We start from the raw sequence: 22,608 nt of genomic DNA, 5'->3' as shown, positions 1-22,608 counted from the left end.
CGCGCAGAAGAGCCGTGCGAGCCGCTGGGGAAGGGCGGCGGGGCACGGAGCCGGGCGCTCGGGGGCTCGGGGGCCGAGGCGCTGTCCAAGTGCGGCGGCTTGGGGTCGGCGAGCGGCAGCGCGGCGCGTCGGGGCCGGCGAGCAAGGCGGCGAGGCATGGAGGGCGCCGGGAAAGGCCGGCCGTGGCGGAGGGGGACGGCGAGCGGGAGCCGGAGCGGCGGCGGCGGCCAGAGGCGAGTGGTGCTGTGGCTCGTGTGCGTTTGCGTGTGGGAGAGCGGGGCCGAAACGCTGCGCTATTCCGTGTGGGAGGAAATGGCGAGGGACTCGTGGGTGGGCAACGTCGCCCGGGACCTGGGGCTTTCTCCGAGCCAGCTGGCGGCTCGCAAGGCGCGCGTGGTGTCCGAGGGGAGCGAGCAGCATTTCCGCCTGGATCCGCACAGCGGCGTCCTGACGGTCACGGAGACGCTGGACCGAGAGCGGATCTGTCCGCACAGCGAGAGCTGCGCGCTCTTCTTTAAGCTGTTCTTTGAGAACCCGGTGCAGCTGATCCGCGGGGAGGTGGAGCTTCGCGACGTGAACGACAACTCCCCCGTGTTCCCGCAGAAGGAGGTGGTTCTGGACGTTCTTGAAACGGCGACTCCTGGATCTCGGTTCCCACTAGATAGCGCCCAGGACAGAGACGTGGGGCTGAACAGCTTACAGAATTACAGCCTCTCCCCGAATTCACATTTCTCCCTAGCAGTCGAAACAGGGAAAGGGGCTGCTGAATTCGTGAAGCTCGTCCTCGAGAGGCCTTTGGACCGCGAGGAGCAGCGGGAGCTGCATTTGGTGCTGACGGCCACGGACGGGGGCTCGCCGCCCAGGTCGGGCACGGCTGAGGTGCGGGTGGTGGTGCTGGATGCCAACGACAACATGCCGGTGTTCTCGCGGGAGGTGTACGAGGTGCGCGTGGCCGAGAACAGCCCCCCGGGGCAGCTGGTGGTGCGGGTGTCGGCCGCGGATCCCGATGAGGGAACCAACGGCAAAGTGCGGTACGAGTTCACGCAGACATCGGAAGGATCCCGAGAGCCCTTTGATCTGAACCCTGAGAGCGGAGAGATTCGGGTTTCGGGCAATCTTGATTTTGAAGAAGCAAAGACTCACAAGCTGGTGGTGAGAGCCACAGACGGCGGCGGTCTGTCTGCGCACTGCAAAGTGCACGTGGAGGTGCTGGACGAGAACGACAACGCGCCGGAGATCGAGCTGAGCTCGGTGAGCGCGTCCATCCCCGAGGACGCCCCGCCGCGCACCGTGGTGGCCCTGCTGAGCGTGCGGGACCGCGACTCCGGCGACAACGGGCGGACGGAGTGCGCCGTGGAGGGCGACGTGCCGTTCAGCCTGACGGCCGCGTTCGCCGACCACTACGAGCTGCGCACCAGCGCGGCCCTGGACAGGGAGACGGCGGCCGAGTACAACGTGAGCATCGTGGCCACGGACCGGGGCCGGGCGCGGCTGAGCGCTCGCGAGAGCGTGCGGGTGCGGGTCGGCGACGTGAACGACAACGCGCCTCGCTTCACGCAGGCGGCGTACAGCATGTGGGTGAGCGAGAACGAGGCGGGCGCGGTGCGGATCGGCAGCGTGAAGGCGACGGACGCGGACGCGGGCGCGAACGGGCGCGTGAGGTACGCGCTGGTGCGGGAGGAGGGCGAGGAGCGGCCCGCCGTGTCGGTGGACGGCGAGAGCGGGGCCGTGTCCGTGGTGCGGCCGCTGGACTACGAGCAGGTGCGCGCCGTGGAGGTGACGGTGGTCGCCGCCGACGGGGGCTCGCCGCCGCGGAGCGCCACGGCGCTGGTGCGGGTGCTGGTGCGGGACGAGAACGACAACGCGCCCGTGGTGCTGCACCCGCCGGCCGACGGCGGCGCGGCGCTGGGCGAGCTGGTGCCGCGGCGGGCGCGGGCGGGCTACCTGGTGGCCAAGGTGGTGGCGGTGGACGCGGACGCGGGGCAGAACGCGTGGCTGTGCTACGAGCTGGCCAAGGCGACGGAGCCGGGGCTGTTCCGCGTGGGGCTGCACAGCGGCGAGGTGCGCACGGCGCGGGCCGTGGGCGAGCGCGACGCGGCCCGGCACAGGCTGGTGGTGCTGGTGCGGGACCGCGGGCGGCCGCCGCGCTCCGCCAGCGCCACGCTGGCCGTCGCCCTGGCCGACGGCTTCTCCGAAGGCCGCCTGCGGGCGAGCGAAGAGGCGCCGGCCGCCGAGCCCGACGGCCGCCTCACCCTGTACCTCAGCGTCTGCTTGGCCTGCGTGTCCGCGCTCTTCGTGGCCGGCGCGGCGGCCGCCGTGGCCGCCCATGTGCGGCGGGCCCGGCGGGGCGAGCCGGGGACCTTGCCCGCCTTCCCGCGCTCCGCCGCCGACAGCGGCGCCGGCTCCCTGCCCCGCAGCTACGTCTACGACGTGCGCCTCGCCGCCGGCACCGTCGACAGCGAGTTCCGCTTCCTCGGGCCGCTCTTGCCCTGCTTCCCCGCCGGGCTGCCGCACGGCGCGGCCGAGCGCCGGAGCTCGCTGTGCTCGGCCGGCCTCGGCCAAGAAGAAGGCGACTGGGCCGTGCAGGTGAGGGAGCGGAGCCCCGCGCGGGGGCCGAGGGGGAGCGCGGGGGCAGCGCGGTGCGGGGCACGGAGGGAGGCGGGGACGGAGGCTGCGAGGGAGGGTTCGGCCCCGAGGGCGGCTGTGCGACGGCGGGGAGCTGCGGCGAGGCCGTGGCGGTGATGGGTGGCGTCGCGTTTCTCCTGCACGGCATCGGCGCCGGCATAACTGCTATCACCTCGGAGTCAGTTTCCCCTCCGTTGCTGTCTGAGTTCCCCCATCCCATATCCTGTTTTTACCGTTGGCTTTAAAGCACGGTATTTGTTCCTGCGGGAACCGTTAGTGTCTGCTCCCGTCTTCCTGACCCAAAGAAAGATTTCCTGTTTTGCTTGTCTGAGGTCCATATGCAAGGGCTTAATAGGGCTATGGGGTTCCTTATAGGTTTTGAATGTCGTCTTGTCCGGGTCAGAGAGCTGTGTCCCCGCCCTCCTCTTTCTTTGCCTCTGGGCAGGGAAGAGTGGTCTCCCATTCACATCGGTTCAGATGAGCCTTCCCAGCTTCTCGCTGACACCTGCTTGCCGTTAACGGCCCCATGTCAGCCCTGCACTGTGTTCTTTGCAGGGCCGAGCTCCCGTCTCTGAAGGCACGGGTGCCAGGGCAGCAGAGGAGAATGCCAGTTTGGATCAAAGCCCCTGGCTCAGCCATCAGTAAGGGAGGAGAAGGAGAAGCATCTCGGTCCTCGTGGGCTGATCTCTTCCAATTGAAATGAAGGAGTCACCAACACTGTACCAAAAATCACCAGGGAAGCAGAGATGTGCTGTGTGAGAAGTCAAGGACAATCTCCTCTGATGCAGTGCTTCATTCACGTGTTCATTTTGAAATTTTGTTACGTTTGGAGGTGGATGCATGCTGGGATCACTGAGACGTGATATCTAATTGTGATAGTGCTATTGCTCCTAAGCATTAAGTGAAGAATGGGAAGAAGCGATTCCGATATTGAAGCTGTTGTTTTCATACATCTGCTTTCATGCTTTCTTTTTGCCAGTGGAGGTTTTCTTTAATAGCCCTGAGAAGCGCTGCCTTAGAGGTGCCCAACACTCACAGTGCACATTCAGCCAGGAGCTCCTTGGTTCTGCATGCTGTACAGAGTGCTCCTTGAGCAATGTATTCCTTTTTGGTTTGATTTTGTTTTCTTTCCTAATCTCAAATGTAAATGAGTTGTAATACAGCGTTTCTGGAACATCATGTATAAGATAGCAGAGAATTCAAAGCAGTGTGATATTTCTGGTCCTTCATTTCACTCATGTATTTCCTTGGTATGAATGGCTGGTGACAAAACCAATAAAATCTACTGGGAAATCTGAAGGAATCTGAGTTTTAATACAAGGGCTGTGTCTTCTGATGTGCAGATACCATTCTAGCTCTGAGCTCCATTAAGGATCACTGGTTTGTTTGTACGCTTCTGTTTCTGATGTTGACGGACAGCATCTGCCATGAACTGAGGGGAGTCAGGGCAGGAAAGGTCTGTGGAAGCTCTTCTCAGCCTGGGTCTTTTCCTAACTGTAGTGGTACTGTATGTGAGATTCCAATAAGCTATGGTCCAAAGGTATGGCATCCAAAGGGACATTGCACATCATGTGACAACATGCAAAGTGATGCAGCTGGGGCAGTTGGCTGGAAGTGGAAGCGGCTGCTCCTGGGGGACTGTTTGGGTGTCGCTGAACGAGTGGTGAGCAATTGTGTTGTGCATCTCTTGTATTCAGTGCATCTGTTCCTCTGTCATTATTATCATGGCTTTTATTTCCTTCATTCCTTCGTTCCTTCTTTCCTTTTGTGCTTTAGTGGATATCTTTTATCTTGTCCCAGAGATTCCACTTTGTTTTAGTTTGTTTCATTTCTATCTCCCATCACATTGGGAAAGGCACTGATGGAACAACGCTGTTGTTCTGAGCTGCTGCCTGGTTGTACCACCCAATGGTTGAGGTAACCACAGATCTGACCAGAGCGTTTCCAAACAGAACTGATATTAGGGTTAATGTAGTTTAATGCCCAGTCTGCATTTTTTGGTCAGTCTTTTGGTGCCATTTCTCAGAACTACTTCTTATGAACCTGTCCTTCCTATATCTCTTCTCTGTTGTGCTGTTTCCCATCTCTGAGAGATGGAATAAGATGGTAGTTCTGGTGTTACGGGTAACATTGGCTATGACATGTTAAAGGTACTGCTCAGGAGTGTTTGTACTCCACATTGCCATCATCTTAATACTTAGGGAACCATCTCTTAATAACTTCCAAGATTTACACATTGTCCTTTGTGTCCTTACGGAGCCAGACTATGGCAGCGTGAACAGGCCATGTTTTACTTTGTTTCCTCACCCTTCTCTCTCCTTCACCTACCAGTTATCTTTCAGCCTGGTTACAATGGCTTTTGAGAGTGTTAAATGTCATCAAGATGTTCAAAAAAGCACGATCCTGCTGCTGTGTCTCCTGAATCTGTTTCTGGTTTTGTCTATGTTTAACCAGGTCTTTCTTAATACAACACAGAGATGTGCCCCACACAGTGCTTGGTGAGTGTCAGGCTGTGTGGGAGGATACCAGCTGGTCCCCAGAAGATTGGGCACTGTTGGTGCTCTGGAGCTCCACACCAAACAAGTGCAGGATCCAGAAGAACTGGTAGCAGAACTGTTTGCAGCAGATACGCCATCACTCTGGCAACTGTAGAGAGACAGCAATCAGAGCTGGGGCTTGGCCTATGCCTACTGCCTCCTGATCCCTGCTATTCAGCACACACAAGTGAAGGAAAGAGCAGGTCTCTAACTCTGATGACAATGTGACAGGCCCTGCGGCTGCTGCAGCTTCTGTGACAGGCCCTGCAGTTTCTTCAGCCCTCCCTGCAGTGCCTGTGGTTGCTTTGAGGCCTGTGCCAGTTGCTGTGGTGGCTCCAATCCCTGCTCCGTGCTCTGTGGCTGCTCCAACTGGCGCCACAGGCCTGTAGTTACTGCAACCCTGCCATCTGCCCTGCAGTTGCTCCAGCTCCTCCATCACAGCCTGTGGTTGCTTCAAATCCTGCTGCAGGCCCTGTAGCTTCCCAGCCCTCAAAACAGGCCATGACATCAATCCATTCCTAGTGACAATCCATGCTGTGTCTTCAACTCCCATGAGAGGCCTGGGGTTGTTCCAACCCTTGCAGCTGGCCCTGTGGATGCTCCAACTCATGTGAGGCCTTGAAGTTTCTCCTTGCTCTGCAATGGGCCCTGTGGTTGCTCTTAGATGCATCACAAGCCCTGTAGTCGCTCCAATTCCTGCAGGAGGCCCTGAAGTTTTTCCAACCCTCAAAACAGGCCCTGCTGTTTCTCCTGTCCCTGTGCCAGGCCTTCCATTGAACCAGGGAACCATCTGTGTCACCATCAGTTGCCCCTGTACATAAGACTCAACAATGACTGCAAGTGTCAACTTGTGGTCTTAATCCACAGTGGGAGAAGTAACTGTGTGACTCCAATCCATGCAGGAGCATTTATTGAAGTATTGAGTTCTTCTTGGCCAGTTGCAGAAACCACTGAAGGAGGGATGAATGGAGCCAACGTGCAGAATTGCAGGCCGTCCAGCTGGCTTTAGATACTGCTGAATGAGAAAGGTGATCAGTGATCAGATCTCTGCCCTTCATCATGAATTGTGGAAAATGCTCCCTGGGAGTATTGCACAACCATGCAAGCTGTGCAACAGGCAGTGCAGAGGCAAATCCCTCAAGTCTGCTGCATTGTGACAAGTTATTGCTACCCACATGGAGAACGTGATTACAGAAGTACATTCTGTAAGATGCTCACATTTGCAAGAGTCAAACCACTGAACAACATCTAAACAACCAGCAGGTGGATAAAGCTGCTAGGATTAAAGTGGTGCTGATAGCTCTGGGCAGGTGACGTACAGGTGTGTTATTTACAGCCCAAAGTGCCTGATTTTCCTTTCACACCCTTTTACAACCAAAGGTGAACAGCAAAGTGTCATTTGTGAACAGAGGGCAGTCAGAGTGGGAAGTGTCTTTAGAAGCTCTTCTTTGCCTGGATGTGTTCCTGGCTATACAGGCACCACAGGTGAGGTTACCATAAGGAAGGTTATGGGTCCTCTCCTCTGCCTGAGGTGCTAAAGGCAATCTGGAGTATAAACAAATGGATCCCAGGTGTCACTGTCAGTGTTACATGACAGGAATGAGGATGTGTCAATGGAAAAATAAGGTGATGACAGTGCCTTCTTCGAGGATAGAAACAAAATGGAGCAAAAGCAGCTAAAAAATAAAAAAATAAAAATAAAGGAACAAAAATTTGCTCATCCTTCCAGTGACTGGTGATGAATCAAAAGGAGTGCAATCTGTATTCCAAGAGATGTCACTCCCTCATCTGTGAAGCCTGAAATGAGGCTGAGGATGTTTGGATCCAGCCAGACACCAGTGCTTCCATGTGCATTGCTTGCAGCTGAGCTCCCTGAATTGGCCACACCTTCTCACCTGGTGCTCAACCATTGCTTCAGGATGTGACCTGGCTGATCCTCTTCAAGCTCTATTCCCCATTTTGTTTACTGAAGCACTTGGCCCATGGTTGTTATTAGTAGAAGTTCATGGGTTGCTGGTAAGAATGGTAACTTCATAGGTGCTAACAATACCTTATGGATGGCTGGACGGTTGGAAGGAAAAAAGAAAGGAAGGAAGGGAAAGATAAAAAACTGATTTGTTCTCTGATGCTACTTAGTCTGTCGAGCTTTCAAGCCAAAGGAATGGAAGAGGAAAGCACAACTATGGCTGTATCTGAGTGAAGTTGGAGGCCTGCCTTTGCAATAACAAGAAGCTCCCATACCTGGTAAAGCTGGGGAACTACTCTATTCTGCTCTTTCAAGTCGAGTTAATGAGGTTTCAGTGAGCTGACTACAAATAACTGTGAGAATTCATATCCCTTGGAAGGATGCTGAAGGGATTGGGAGCAGAGGCCATGATATCTTCCCTCAAGGCTGTTCTAAAAGAGAGAGGGAGGAACATCAAGGAAGGCAGCACATCTTAAAGCCCATCTGCAGATCCTGTATCCCAATGCATGCATCATGGGAAATAAGCCAGAGCTGGAAACCACAGCATTGAAAATTACAACAAATCAACCTATTTGTTCTCATGGAAATTTGGTGAGAAGATTCACACAACTGGAACACTACAGTTAAGAGCCACAAGCTGTTTACAAGAGTTAGACAGAAGAGGATGGTCAAGGGTTTTAGCCATTAGGAAGAGCTGGGAAACTCCAGACCCAGGAGCCTCATGTCTGTGCCAGGGAAGATCAGGGAACACATCCTCTCAGGAGCCATGTTAAGAGAAGAAAAGAAGGTGATCTGACACAGCCAGCGATGCTTCAACAAGGGCAGATCCTGTCTGAGCAATCTGGTGTCCTTCTATGGTGGAGTAACAGCAGCATTGGACAAATGAAGAGTGAGTGCTGTCATGCAGTTGGACTTGCGCAGGGCTTTTGACATGGTCCCACACAACCTCCTTATGGGTGGGTTGGAGAGGTATGGATCTGAAGGCTGGGCTGTTCAGTGGATACGGAATTGGTTGGATGCTCACAGCGGTAGAATCGTGGTCAAGAGCGTTATGTCCGGGTGGAAAGCAGTGATGAGTGGTGTCCCCCTGGCGGTCTGTGTGGGGCCGGCGCTCTTCAACATCTCTATCAATGGATTGAGAGAGCGGGATCCAGTGCACCCTGAGCAGTTCTGCAGATGACACTTGTGTGCGTAGTGCAGTTGATGCAAGAGATGGTGGGGATGCTCTGCAGAGGACCTGGAACAGCTTGAGAAGTGAGTCCATGGGAATTGAATGAGGTTCCACACGTCCACGAGGTGGCCTTGGACTTGGGTCAGGTCCTTTCCGAGTGTGATTACAGTCTGGGAGAAAAGTAACTGAGAGCAGCCCTGTGGAGAAGGACTTCAACTGCTCTTCTTGTTAATTACTATAAGGGATTAAAAGAAAACGAAAAGAAAGAAAAAAGAAAATTGAAAGGAAAGTATGACAATGAACTGAATAGCAGTGAGAAAACACTTTGCAAAGACCAAACAGAACGGAGGAAATGAATTCGCCGTGGAGACCTGGGAGGTGATACCCAGAGCAGCAGTGCGTGTGAGGGCAACAAGCCTGCTGCCAAACGCGGCGAGTATTTCCACTGCGCTTTGGGATCGCGTGTGCAAGGGGAAAGGAGATTCGAACCGGGAACTGGAGGGAAGGCGGAGAAGGAGCAATTCTCGGTCGCGCCGCTGGGTGGGGATGTTGTCCACGGAGCGGCAGCTCCCTGTGGCCGCAGCGCGCTTTGAGGCGCAGGCGCGCAGAAGAGCCGTGCGAGCCGCTGGGGAAGGGCGGCGGGGCACGGAGCCGGGCGCTCGGGGGCTCGGGGGCCGAGGCGCTGTCCAAGTGCGGAGGCTTGGGGTCGGCGAGCGGCAGCGCGGCGCGTCGGGGCCGGCGAGCGAGGCGGCGAGGCATGGAGGGCGCCGGGAAAGGCCGGCCGTGGCGGAGAGGGACGGCGAGCGGGAGCCGGAGCGGCGGCGGCCAGAGGCGAGTGGTGCTGTGGCTCGTGTGCGTTTGCGTGTGGGAGAGCGGGGCCGAAACGCTGCGCTATTCCGTGTGGGAGGAAATGGCGAGGGACTCGTGGGTGGGCAACGTCGCCCGGGACCTGGGGCTTTCTCCGAGCCAGCTGGCGGCTCGCAAGGCGCGCGTGGTGTCCGAGGGGAGCGAGCAGCATTTCCGCCTGGATCCGCACAGCGGCGTCCTGACGGTCACGGAGACGCTGGACCGAGAGCGGATCTGTCCGCACAGCGAGAGCTGCGCGCTCTTCTTTAAGCTGTTCTTTGAGAACCCGGTGCAGCTGATCCGCGGGGAGGTGGAGCTTCGCGACGTGAACGACAACTCCCCCGTGTTCCCGCAGAAGGAGGTGGTTCTGGAGATACTGGAAACGACAGCTGCCGGGTCTCGATTTCCCCTAGAAGAAGCACGGGATAAGGACGTGGGGATGAACGATTTGCAGAATTACAGCCTCTCCTCGAACTCGCATTTCTCCCTTGCTCTCGAGAAAGCAGAAGATGGAGGCAAATACGCTGAGCTCGTCCTTGAGAGACCTTTGGACCGCGAGGAGCAGCGGGAGCTGCATTTGGTGCTGACGGCCACGGACGGGGGCTCGCCGCCCAGGTCGGGCACGGCTGAGGTGCGGGTGGTGGTGCTGGATATCAACGACAACATGCCGGTGTTCTCGCGGGAGGTGTACGAGGTGCGCGTGGCCGAGAACAGCCCCCCGGGGCAGCTGGTGGTGCGGGTGTCGGCCGCGGATCCCGACGAAGGAACCAACGGCAAAGTGCGGTACGCCTTTACAAAGTCATCGGAGGGATCCCGTGAACTCTTTGACTTGAAAGCAGAGACCGGGGAGATTCGGGTTTCGGGCAACCTGGATTATGAAGAAGCAAAGACTCACAAGCTGGTGGTGAGAGCCACGGACGGCGGTGGTCTGTCTGCACACTGCAAAGTGCACGTGGAGGTGCTGGACGTGAACGACAACGCGCCGGAGATCGAGCTGAGCTCGGTGAGCGCGTCCATCCCCGAGGACGCCCCGCCGCGCACCGTGGTGGCCCTGCTGAGCGTGCGGGACCGCGACTCCGGCGACAACGGGCGGACGGAGTGCGCCGTGGAGGGCGACGTGCCGTTCAGCCTGACGGCCGCGTTCGCCGACCACTACGAGCTGCGCACCAGCGCGGCCCTGGACAGGGAGACGGCGGCCGAGTACAACGTGAGCATCGTGGCCACGGACCGGGGCCGGGCGCGGCTGAGCGCTCGCGAGAGCGTGCGGGTGCGGGTCGGCGACGTGAACGACAACGCGCCTCGCTTCACGCAGGCGGCGTACAGCATGTGGGTGAGCGAGAACGAGGCGGGCGCGGTGCGGATCGGCAGCGTGAAGGCGACGGACGCGGACGCGGGCGCGAACGGGCGCGTGAGGTACGCGCTGGTGCGGGAGGAGGGCGAGGAGCGGCCCGCCGTGTCGGTGGACGGCGAGAGCGGGGCCGTGTCCGTGGTGCGGCCGCTGGACTACGAGCAGGTGCGCGCCGTGGAGGTGACGGTGGTCGCCGCCGACGGGGGCTCGCCGCCGCGGAGCGCCACGGCGCTGGTGCGGGTGCTGGTGCGGGACGAGAACGACAACGCGCCCGTGGTGCTGCACCCGCCGGCCGACGGCGGCGCGGCGCTGGGCGAGCTGGTGCCGCGGCGGGCGCGGGCGGGCTACCTGGTGGCCAAGGTGGTGGCGGTGGACGCGGACGCGGGGCAGAACGCGTGGCTGTGCTACGAGCTGGCCAAGGCGACGGAGCCGGGGCTGTTCCGCGTGGGGCTGCACAGCGGCGAGGTGCGCACGGCGCGGGCCGTGGGCGAGCGCGACGCGGCCCGGCACAGGCTGGTGGTGCTGGTGCGGGACCGCGGGCGGCCGCCGCGCTCCGCCAGCGCCACGCTGGCCGTCGCCCTGGCCGACGGCTTCTCCGAAGGCCGCCTGCGGGCGAGCGAAGAGGCGCCGGCCGCCGAGCCCGACGGCCGCCTCACCCTGTACCTCAGCGTCTGCTTGGCCTGCGTGTCCGCGCTCTTCGTGGCCGGCGCGGCGGCCGCCGTGGCCGCCCATGTGCGGCGGGCCCGGCGGGGCGAGCCGGGGACCTTGCCCGCCTTCCCGCGCTCCGCCGCCGACAGCGGCGCCGGCTCCCTGCCCCGCAGCTACGTCTACGACGTGCGCCTCGCCGCCGGCACCGTGAAATGTGAAATGAGGGCAGTCATGGTGAGCAGTGTCTGGGGAAGCTCTTCTCATCCGGATCTGTTCCCTGCCACAGCGGTGCCAGCCATCAGGGTACAGTAAAAGAAGGGGACGGGTCCCCCTTCCTCTCTCTGAGGTCCTAGGGGCGAATCAGCAGCACTGGGAGGAGCATAAGGGCACAAATAGCAGGTGGTGCTGTAACTGCTGTGTGCCATGAATGAGGAGCTGCATTCCAACTGGATGTGCTGATGCTGGCTTACAGCTGGTTTCTGTAAGACGTTTCTGTGTTGCTGATTGTCCTGTTTTTCATGTGAATGGAGCTGACTTGCTTTGTAGTGGCTGATATGATGGTTTGTTTGGCCTTTGGGAGGAAAAGCACGTTTAGAACAGTGACTAGTGAGCTGTTGCTGAGCAGTGCTGCACAGAGCCAGGGCCATTTCTGCTTCTGATTGTGCCCTGAGAGTGAGCGTGCTGGTGGTGCACAAGAAGCTGGTAGGGGGCAGAAGGAGGCCTGCTGGCCTGAACTGGCCAGAGAGATGTTCTCTGCCATGTGACATCACACAGAACTCTAAAAGTGGGGAGAGACCTTTCCCAAAGGGGGCATGGATCCTTCCCAAGGGGTTGGTTGGACTTGTTCAGAATGTTCACAGTCAAGAGAGGGGAAGAGCAGGTCTCTAACTCTGATGACAATGTGACGGGCCCTGTGGCTGCTGCAACTGCTTTGATAGGCTCTGCAGTTTCTTCAGCCCTCCCTGCAGTGCCTGTGGTTGCTTTGAGGCCTGTGCCAGTTGCTGTGGTGGCTCCAAGCCCTGCTCCGTGCTCTGTGGCTGCTCCAACTGGCGCCACAGGCCTGTAGTTACTGCAGCCCTGCCATCTGCCCTGCAGTTGCTCCAGCTCCTCCATCACAGCCTGTGGTTGCCTCAAATCCTGCGTCAGGCCCTGTCGTTTCATCAGTCCTCCAAACAGGCCATGGAGTCACCCCAGTCCTCTAAGAGTGACAATCCCTGCTGTTTCTTCAACTCCCATGAGAGCCCCTGTAGTCGCCCCATCTCTCACAGCAGGCCCTGTGGTTGGTCCAACTCATAGGCCCGGCCTTGAACTTTCTCCTTCCTCTACAATATGTCCCGTGGTCGCTCCAACCCATTCAGCACACTCTGTGGTTGCTCCCAGATGCGTGACATGCCCTATAATCGTTCCAGTTCCTGCAGGAGGCCTTGGAGTTGTTCCCACCCTCAAAACAGGCCCTGCAGTTTCTCCAGTCCCTGTGCAAGGCCTTCTGGCTGAACTGGTGAACCATCTGTGTCAGTATCAGCTGCCTCTATACGTAGGACGAGAGAATGACTGCAAATATCAACTTATTGTCATGAGCCATAATGGAGGCAAAGATTGTCTTTCTCCTGACTATGCAGGAGCATTTACTGGAGTATGGAGTCCTTCATGACAAGTTGCAGAAACCACTGAATAAGAGGGTGAATGGAACCAATGTGCAGAAGCACAGGCCATGCTGCTGGCTTTGGCTATTGCCGAATGAGAAAAGTGATCAGTGCTCTCTCTCTGTGCTTAATCATGAATGGTGGAAAATACTCCTTGGGAGTGGTTAAGACCATACAAGGAGAATTACTGGTAGCACAGAGGCAAACCCCTCATGCCTGCTGCATTGTGTAAAGGTATTGCTGCCCATATGGAGAATGTGATTACCATAATAGGATCTCTGTGGTGCTCACAAACCTAAGACATGGAATATCATCAAAATAACCAGCAGGTGCATAAATCTGCTAGGGCTGAAGTGGTTCAGGTAGCTCTGGACTGGCAACATAGGGGTGTATTATTTACAGATCAGTATGCCCATTTTTCCTTTCATACACTTCTGCACCTGAAGGTGAACAGCAACATGTCTGTTGTGCACTGAGCGCAGTCAGAGTGGGAAGTATCATTGGAAGCTCTTCTGTGCCTGGATCTGTTCCCTCCATATCGAAACCAAAGATGAGGTTACAATAAGCAAGGTCATGGGTCAACCCTCCTCTCCCTGAGGTGCCAAGGGCCAATCAAGTGTACAAGGTGTACAAGGAGATGGATCCCAGGTGTCACTGTTATTTTGCATGGCACAAATTAAGGGCTGTATTCACAATTTTGTCTGCTTATATACTTGGCCCATGGTTGTTTCACTAGTAGTTCCTGTGTTGCAGTATCAATAGTAACTTGAAAGATGGCAACTATCCCAAACGGCAAGATGGACAGATGGATTCATTGCACGCATGGGAGGAAAGAAGGAAAGGAAGGAAAAGATGGAAAACTGTCTTGATTTCTGATGCTGTTTCGACTTTCAGTTACTCTTATGCTTCCAAGCAAAAGGAATGGAAGAGGAAAGCACAGCAATGTCTGTATCTCATTGAAGATGAGAGTCTGACTTTGCAGTAACAAGAAGAGGCTCCCATAGCTTGTGAAACTGGAGAACTACTCTATCCTAATAATTCACATAGAGTTAATGAGGTTGCAATGAGCAGACTACAAAAAATGAAGAGAATTCATATCTCTTGGAGGGATACTGAAGGGATTGGAAGCACAGGCAGTGTTCTCTTCCCTCAAGGCTGTTCTAAATGAGAGAGGAAGAGAACACTGAGGAAGGCAGCACATCTTAAAGCCCATCTGAAGTTCCTGTATCCCAATGCATGCATTGTGGGAAATAATCAAGAGCTGGAAACCACAACATGGAAAAGTAGAAAAATATTGTGCATATGTTCTCATGGGAATGTGGTGAGAAGCTTCACACAACTGGAATTCTGCAATGAAGAGATACATGCTGTTTACAAGAGTTATGCAGGGAAGGATGGGCGAGGATGTTGCCTTCTCAGAAGGCTCGGGAAACGACAGACCCACGAGCCTCATGTCTGTGCCGGGGAAGATTGAGCCACAGATTCTTCTGGAATCAATGGAACTAGACAGTGGGATGAAATGCACCCTCAGCAAGTCAGCTGGTAACATTTATTTCAGTGGTGCAGTTGATACAATAGAAGGAAGGGTTGCCTTCCTAAGGACAAGATTGAAAAGTGAACCCCTGTGAGTTGAGTGTACTTTTGTGGTGCAGGAACAGCATCATGAGACAAAGGAAGCGTAAGTGCTGTCATCCCTGTGGACTTGTGCAAGGCCTTTGTCATGGTCCTCTACCACATCCTTCTCTCCAATTTGGAGAGGTATGGATTTGTGTGGAGGACGATATGGTGGATAATGAATTGGTTGGAGAGCCATAGACAGAGGGTTGTGCTGAACAGCCCTGTGGCCTGGTGGAAGCCAGTGATGAGCAGTCGGTGTTGTGATCAGAGCTCTTCAGCATCTTCATCAGTGACATCGATGACGAGCTCAAGTGCAGCCTGAGCAAGTTTGCCGATGGCCCCAGGCTGAGCGGTGAGGTTGACACATTAGAAGGAAGTGACACCATCCAGAGGGACCTCAACAAACTTGAAGGGTGAGCCTGTGTGAACCTAATGAGGTTCAAGATTGCAAATTGCAAGGTTTGACACCTGCACTGGAGTAACCCCCAGATACGTATGCAGACTGGGAGAAGCGCACCTGGTATGGATTGCCCCAGGGCTGGATACACGTCCCTACCATTTCCAACAGAATGATTTAAACTGCACTGGAACAGAAAGAAGCTCCTGAACCCCTGCACTACATTGATGGCATCATTGAGTGGGACAAAAGAGCAGAGGAAGGTTTTGAGAAACGTAGGAAAAGAATCCAAATTCTTCTGTAAGCCGTTTTTTCCCTGCGTAGGAGATCCATTTTTTGAGGAATAAAAAGGCAAGATGGACATCATCTGATCAGCAAAACAAAAGCTGTGTTTCCACCATCCAGCAAAAAAGAAACGCAAGCTTTCTTCAAAGTTTCCATTTTCTCAAGAGTGCACATTCTGCATTTCAGTCTGATTGCAAGTCCTCTCTGTCAACTGACCCAGAAGAAGAATGACTTCAAATCGGGGTCTGAGCAATGACAAACCTCTGAGCAAATGAAACAGGGAGGTGGTTCATGGGCCAGGACAAGACATAACAAAAAGTACACTGTACTGCAGATAAGGAAAAAAGCCCAACCTGAAGAATCTGGCAGAAAGCTCTGTGGGAGGCTCGAGGTCATCCTTTTTCTTTTTGTATACCCTTAGGCTCTGGGATACTGAGAATCAGAGGCCTGCGACGCTCCACCTGAAAAAGAGATACTGGCAGCACATGGAGGAGTTCAAGTTCCATCATGTGAAGAGAGCAACAGAGGTAAAGAAGAGCAACAGCAGGTAAAAAAGAAGGAAAACTGGCTCACCCCTTCTAGTGACTGGTGATGACTCAAAGGGGCTCAATTTCTGTCTAAAGAGATGCTACTCCCCTGTCTGCAACCCCTTAAATGAGGGGGAGGAGGGGGCGAGGAGAGGCTCCACTCCTTCCAGTCCCTCAGGTACATTCCTTGCCCCTAGGATGCAGAGTTAGTGATGCCTTCTCACCTGGTGCTCAGCCACTGGGTCAGGCTGTGACCTGGTAATTCCACTGCAAGCTGTATTCCCAGTTATGTCTGCTTGGCCTATGACAGTTTTCACTGGACATTTCTGTGTTGATGACGTCAGTAATAACATGAGAGATGGTAACAATCCCAAATGGATGGATGGATGGACAGATGCATGCAGTGCATGGAAGGAAGTAAAAGACAGAAACTGACTTAATCTGTGACACTATTTAGGCTATCATGCATCCAGACAAAACTGATTTAAGAGGAAAGCGCAACAGTGGCTGCATCTGAGTGAGTCTGGGGACCTGCCTTTGCAATAACAAGAAGCTTCCACGGCTGGTAAAGCTGGAGAAGTACTCCATCCTGCATTTCATGTGGTGTCAATAAGGATGCCCCGAGAGGACTACAAAACATCAAGAGAACTTACATCCCCTACGATTCGACAGAGCCAACGTTGCTTCACTAAGGACCATGGATCACGGCTGACCCATGGGGTATAATTGTATGATGAATTAATAGCATCCTTGGGCAGATGAAGAGTAAATAATGTCACCTACATGGACTTGAGCATGGCCTTTGACATGTCCCCATACAGTGTCAGTAAGTGGAGTATTCAGTGGATAAGGAATCAGTCACCATCTGCTGATTAAAAAGAAGAGAAAATGAGGAAAATGTGATCATGCACTGAATGGAAACAGCACATTTGAGCAAATTCCACACTGCACGGAGGAAAGAGTTCGCGGTGGAGAGCATGGAAGTGATACTCAGAACAGCAGTGCGTGTGAGGGCAACAAGCCTGCTGCCAAACGCGGCGAGTATTTCCACTGCGCGTTGGGATCGCGTGTGCAAGGGGAAAGGAGATTCGAACCGGGAATTGGAGGGAAGGCGGAGAAGGAGCAATTCTCGGTCGCGCCGCTGGGTGGGGATGTTGTCCGCGGAGCGGCAGCTCCCTGTGGCCGCAGCGCGCTTTGAGGCGCAGGCGCGCAGAAGAGCCGTGCGAGCCGCTGGGGAAGGGCGGCGGGGCACGGAGCCGGGCGCTCGGGGGCTCGGGGGCCGAGGCGCTGTCCAAGTGCGGCGGCTTGGGGTCGGCGAGCGGCAGCGCGGCGCGTCGGGGCCGGCGAGCAAGGCGGCGAGGCATGGAGGGCGCCGGGAAAGGCCGGCCGTGGCGGAGGGGGACGGCGAGCGGGAGCCGGAGCGGCGGCGGCCAGAGGCGAGTGGTGCTGTGGCTCGTGTGCGTTTGCGTGTGGGAGAGCGGGGCCGAAACGCTGCGCTATTCCGTGTGGGAGGAAATGGCGAGGGACTCGTGGGTGGGCAACGTCGCCCGGGACCTGGGGCTTTCTCCGAGCCAGCTGGCGGCTCGCAAGGCGCGCGTGGTGTCCGAGGGGAGCGAGCAGCATTTCCGCCTGGATCCGCACAGCGGCGTCCTGACGGTCACGGAGACGCTGGACCGAGAGCGGATCTGTCCGCACAGCGAGAGCTGCGCGCTCTTCTTTAAGCTGTTCTTTGAGAACCCGGTGCAGCTGATCCGCGGGGAGGTGGAGCTTCGCGACGTGAACGACAACTCCCCCGTGTTCCCGCAGAAGGAGGTGGTGTTAAAGATTCCTGAAACGGCGTCTCCGGGCTCTGCCTTCCCCCTCGAATCAGCTCGGGATAAGGACGTGGGGGTGAACGGCTTCCAGAATTACAGCCTCTCCTCGAACTCGTATTTCTCCCTAGCTCATGAAACAGGGAAGAGCGGTGCCAAGTATGTAAAGCTCGTCCTTGAGAGACCTTTGGACCGCGAGGAGCAGCGGGAGCTGCATTTGGTGCTGACGGCCACGGACGGGGGCTCGCCGCCCAGGTCGGGCACGGCTGAGGTGCGGGTGGTGGTGCTGGATATCAACGACAACATGCCGGTGTTCTCGCGGGAGGTGTACGAGGTGCGCGTGGCCGAGAACAGCCCCCCGGGGCAGCTGGTGGTGCGGGTGTCGGCCGCGGATCCCGACGAAGGAACCAACGGCAAAGTTGAGTATGAGTTTACTTCTGAGGAGTCGGCAAATCTATTCGATCTGAACGCTGAGACCGGGGAGATGCGGGTTTCGGGCAATCTGGATTTTGAAGAAACGAAATACCACGAGATTGAGGTCAAAGCCACAGACGGCGGTGGTCTGTATGCCTACTCTAAAGTGCACGTGGAGGTGCTGGACGAGAACGACAACGCGCCGGAGATCGAGCTGAGCTCGGTGAGCGCGTCCATCCCCGAGGACGCCCCGCCGCGCACCGTGGTGGCCCTGCTGAGCGTGCGGGACCGCGACTCCGGCGACAACGGGCGGACGGAGTGCGCCGTGGAGGGCGACGTGCCGTTCAGCCTGACGGCCGCGTTCGCCGACCACTACGAGCTGCGCACCAGCGCGGCCCTGGACAGGGAGACGGCGGCCGAGTACAACGTGAGCATCGTGGCCACGGACCGGGGCCGGGCGCGGCTGAGCGCTCGCGAGAGCGTGCGGGTGCGGGTCGGCGACGTGAACGACAACGCGCCTCGCTTCACGCAGGCGGCGTACAGCATGTGGGTGAGCGAGAACGAGGCGGGCGCGGTGCGGATCGGCAGCGTGAAGGCGACGGACGCGGACGCGGGCGCGAACGGGCGCGTGAGGTACGCGCTGGTGCGGGAGGAGGGCGAGGAGCGGCCCGCCGTGTCGGTGGACGGCGAGAGCGGGGCCGTGTCCGTGGTGCGGCCGCTGGACTACGAGCAGGTGCGCGCCGTGGAGGTGACGGTGGTCGCCGCCGACGGGGGCTCGCCGCCGCGGAGCGCCACGGCGCTGGTGCGGGTGCTGGTGCGGGACGAGAACGACAACGCGCCCGTGGTGCTGCACCCGCCGGCCGACGGCGGCGCGGCGCTGGGCGAGCTGGTGCCGCGGCGGGCGCGGGCGGGCTACCTGGTGGCCAAGGTGGTGGCGGTGGACGCGGACGCGGGGCAGAACGCGTGGCTGTGCTACGAGCTGGCCAAGGCGACGGAGCCGGGGCTGTTCCGCGTGGGGCTGCACAGCGGCGAGGTGCGCACGGCGCGGGCCGTGGGCGAGCGCGACGCGGCCCGGCACAGGCTGGTGGTGCTGGTGCGGGACCGCGGGCGGCCGCCGCGCTCCGCCAGCGCCACGCTGGCCGTCGCCCTGGCCGACGGCTTCTCCGAAGGCCGCCTGCGGGCGAGCGAAGAGGCGCCGGCCGCCGAGCCCGACGGCCGCCTCACCCTGTACCTCAGCGTCTGCTTGGCCTGCGTGTCCGCGCTCTTCGTGGCCGGCGCGGCGGCCGCCGTGGCCGCCCATGTGCGGCGGGCCCGGCGGGGCGAGCCGGGGACCTTGCCCGCCTTCCCGCGCTCCGCCGCCGACAGCGGCGCCGGCTCCCTGCCCCGCAGCTACGTCTACGACGTGCGCCTCGCCGCCGGCACCGTCGACAGCGAGTTCCGCTTCCTCGGGCCGCTCTTGCCCTGCTTCCCCGCCGGGCTGCCGCACGGCGCGGCCGAGCGCCGGAGCTCGCTGTGCTCGGCCGGCCTCGGCCAAGAAGAAGGCGACTGGGCCGTGCAGGTGAGGGAGCGGAGCCCCGCGCGGGGGCTCCCCGAGGGGGAGCGCGGGGAAGGGGGGTAGGTATGGAGGGTGTGGGGCGGCATGGAGCACCGGAGGTGTCCCCGGATCGGGACGAGATGGCGGAGGTGGTCCCCGATCCGCCGCCTGGGCTGGGCTGCTTCCCTGGTGCTGGCTGCCCCCCCCCCCCCACCCCGCTTGTTTCTCCTTGCCCGGTGTCGTTGCTGTAGGTGAAGTGTGTGGTTTTTCCCCGAGGAGGGCGGCTGGGGTGTGGACAGCTCAGAAGCAGGTAGGCAGCTGGGTAATGCACACGGCAGGTAGAAGCCATGGGAGCTGAGGTCAAGCACTATGAACCTTTTGGTTTCCTCAGTCCAGTATTTCTTAAGTCCCTCTGTTATGTTGGCAATGATATGGTTGTGGAGAGCTGTCTCAACCTTTATCACCTCATTGATGGTGTTCCACATCAGGACTAATTTTTGTTCACTCTCATTAAACCGCATGTTCTACTGCAAGTAAGATGTCTGAGACTTTCTCTATTTCAAATTCTCCCTCTCTTCAATCATAAATGTTTTCCACTTTTTTGTTGTTGTTGTCCTTACCTTAGGATAATTTGGAGCCTTATGTTAATGCTCTGTATGTCATAGAGCTGCTTTCCAATCCTCCTCCTTTGAACATGGATGGGAAAGAATGATGTTACACATACACTGGTTCAAGATGTGCTGTCTCATCTCCTTACGAACACCTTCTTATCCCCAGCGCCCATATGTCAGCTTTCCACTCTCTTCTTTGCAGGGCCAATCTCCTTTCTCTGAAGACACAGCGCCCAGGCCAGCAGAAGGGAACGCTTCTTTGGGTCAGAGTCCTTGGCTCACCCATCAGTAATCGAGGAGAAAGAGAAGCATCTCAGTCTTCATAGGTCTTCACAGGGAAAGGAGAGCATCAAATTCTGGGGAGGTTCAAGAGTTCTTTGTTTCAGTGCAAGGGCACTCTCCGATTAACTTGTACTTTATTCAGGAGGACTGTGTTGCATGCTGGTTACACTCAGATTTCATGTCTTATTGGCACAGCTCTATTGCTCTTGAATCTAAGAAAAAGAAGCTCGTCTTCAAGGTAACTTTATACTACATCAGCTTTCTTGTATTCTTTGTTGTTGTCAAGTGAATCCTGTAAAAATGATTAAATTTTCTGTAATGTACTCAATAGCATATACAGCCATTAGCCAAAAATTAAATGATGCTTGTAAGGGAATTCTTTAGTAACAAGCAGAATGTCCTACACTGGAAATAACTGACATGGCACGCGGTATATTCTACCATACGTTTTCAAATTCTCCAAGCTGCAAAGTATGGTCTTTGAATGCTGTGTTCTTGTGTTTGTTTTATTTTATTTTATTTTATTTTATTTTATTTTATTTTATTTTATTTTTGCATTCACTATGAGAAGCTGCAATAAATGGTTATTGAGCATTATTGAGTATAAATTTTTGGATAAGAAATTGCTTGGAAGGTCGCAGCCAGAGAGTTGTTGCAAGTGGTTTTACCTCCAGGGGGAGGCCAGTGAGGGGAAGTGTCCCCACGTGTCTGTCTGGGGTCTGATACTCCTTGATGTCTTTATCATTGACACAGATGGTGGGATTGAGTGCACCCTCAGCAAGTTTGACACCAAGCTGAGTGGTGTAACTGATACAACAGAAGGAATGGATGTCATCTGAAGAGACCTTGACAAACTCAAATGTGGGCCTGTATAACCCTCATCAGGTTCAACTCAAGCAAACGCAAGGTGTTGCACTTGGGTTGGGACAATCCCAGATACGTACGCTGAGAGACTGAGAGAAGAACTCCTTTTGAGTAGCACTGCCAAGAAGGACTTAAGGGTCCTGGTGGATGATATACATAACTTGAGCCACCAGTGCACACCTACAGCCCAGATGGCTGATGGTATCCTGGGCTGCATCAACAGAGGAGCTGCCAGCATAGTGAGGGAAATGGCTGTTCCTCTTTGCTCTGCCCTTGTGAGGCCCTATCTGGCACTCTGATCTGGGGCCCAGCACAGCACAGCAAAGATTGGAGAGAGTCCAGAGGAGATCCACCAGGATGGTCAGAGAGCTGCAGCACCTCTCTCCCACAAAGACAGGCTGAGAACTTCTTTGGTTAGGGAAAGAGTAGCTTCCAGTATTTAAAGGGAGATAATACAGAAAGAGAAATCAACCCTTTACACAGGAAGATGGTGATAGAACAAGAGGGAATGGTTTTAGACTGAAGAAGGGGAGATTTAGATGAGATGTCAGGGGGAAGCTTTTCACTGAGAGAGCAGGGACGTGTTGGCACAGGCTGCCCAGAGAGGTTGTGGATACCCCCATCCCTGGGGGTGGTCAAGGCCAGGCTGGATGGGGCCCTGGGCAATCTGCTCTAGTGCTTGATCTGATGGTTGGCAACTCTGCCCAGCTGTGGGGTTGGAACTACATGATCTTTGTGGTCCCTTCCAACCCAAGCCATGCTGTGATAAATCAGAGAATTAAAGATACTATTTGTGGGTGGTTTTTTTGTGGTTTTGGTTGTTTTTTGTGGGTTTTTTTTTTTTTTTTTTTTTTTTTTTTTTTACCATACAATGGGCTAAGGCCTTTACAAAAATTTAAGGAGCTGTAGAGTATAGGAAGTCAAGGAGCGTTCTGTTCCCCTTTTATCAAATGGCTTTGAAATATAAATTCATGTGATCTTTCATGTTACACATTTTCAAGAGTGAAATACCTAATTAAAAAGTAATAAAAGCTACTTGGAAATCCCTCAGGTGAGTGTTTTGACTTGTCGTAGTCATCACCAAGGAAATATTGCCAGAGGAGATAAATTGGAGCATTTGGAGTGGATTTTATTCAGAGAAAATCAAAGGACTTTGGTGGGAGACTTTGCAGGAGGCAGGAGAAGGCTTGTTTAAATTGTGCTGAGGTTGGAGAGACAAGAGAGATGCCGCCCTGAACCCCTTTGTGAGAGCTTCTGGCCTGACAGATGGTGAACCAGGGGAGCAATCTCAGTCTATTTCAGAAACCTGCTCTTCTTGGGGCTGCAAGAATGCTGTCGACTCACAGAGCTGCCAAAAGTTTAGCTGGGGGTAGCCAGGAGTTGGACTCGATGTTTCTTATGGGTTCCTTCCAACTCAGGATATTCTATGGTTCTATGAAATGGAGATGAAGAAGGGCGTGGAATCACTCTTAGAAAGAATGG

At 56.0% G+C, this 22,608-nt stretch overlaps 1 protein-coding gene across 2 annotated transcripts; it reads left to right on the top strand.

The window, feature by feature from the left end:
- The first annotated feature begins 40 nt into the window (after positions 1-40).
- Positions 41-20,856, top strand: LOC128081402 (protocadherin beta-15-like). Of its 2 annotated transcripts, XM_052684599.1 has the most exons (4): positions 41-942; positions 9,840-10,103; positions 18,014-19,393; positions 20,183-20,856. In XM_052684599.1, the coding sequence occupies exons 1-4, from the start codon at positions 157-159 to the stop codon at positions 20,270-20,272; spliced, it is 2,520 nt and encodes an 839-aa protein (XP_052540559.1). In that variant the 5' UTR covers positions 41-156; the 3' UTR covers positions 20,273-20,856. The 2 variants fall into 2 exon arrangements, with proteins under 2 accessions (XP_052540559.1, XP_052540558.1); XM_052684598.1 differs by lacking the exons at positions 9,840-10,103; positions 18,014-19,393; positions 20,183-20,856 and adding an exon at positions 3,181-4,231 and having other exon boundaries at positions 41-2,586.
- Positions 20,857-22,608: the final 1,752 nt, after the last annotated feature.

Source organism: Tympanuchus pallidicinctus, unplaced genomic scaffold, assembly GCF_026119805.1.
Source record: "Tympanuchus pallidicinctus isolate F22 unplaced genomic scaffold, pur_lepc_1.0 scaffold21, whole genome shotgun sequence".
Lineage (NCBI taxonomy): Eukaryota > Metazoa > Chordata > Aves > Galliformes > Phasianidae > Tympanuchus > Tympanuchus pallidicinctus.
The sequence above is the reverse complement of the archived record's forward strand: the minus strand, read 5'-3'. Positions and strand labels throughout refer to the sequence as shown.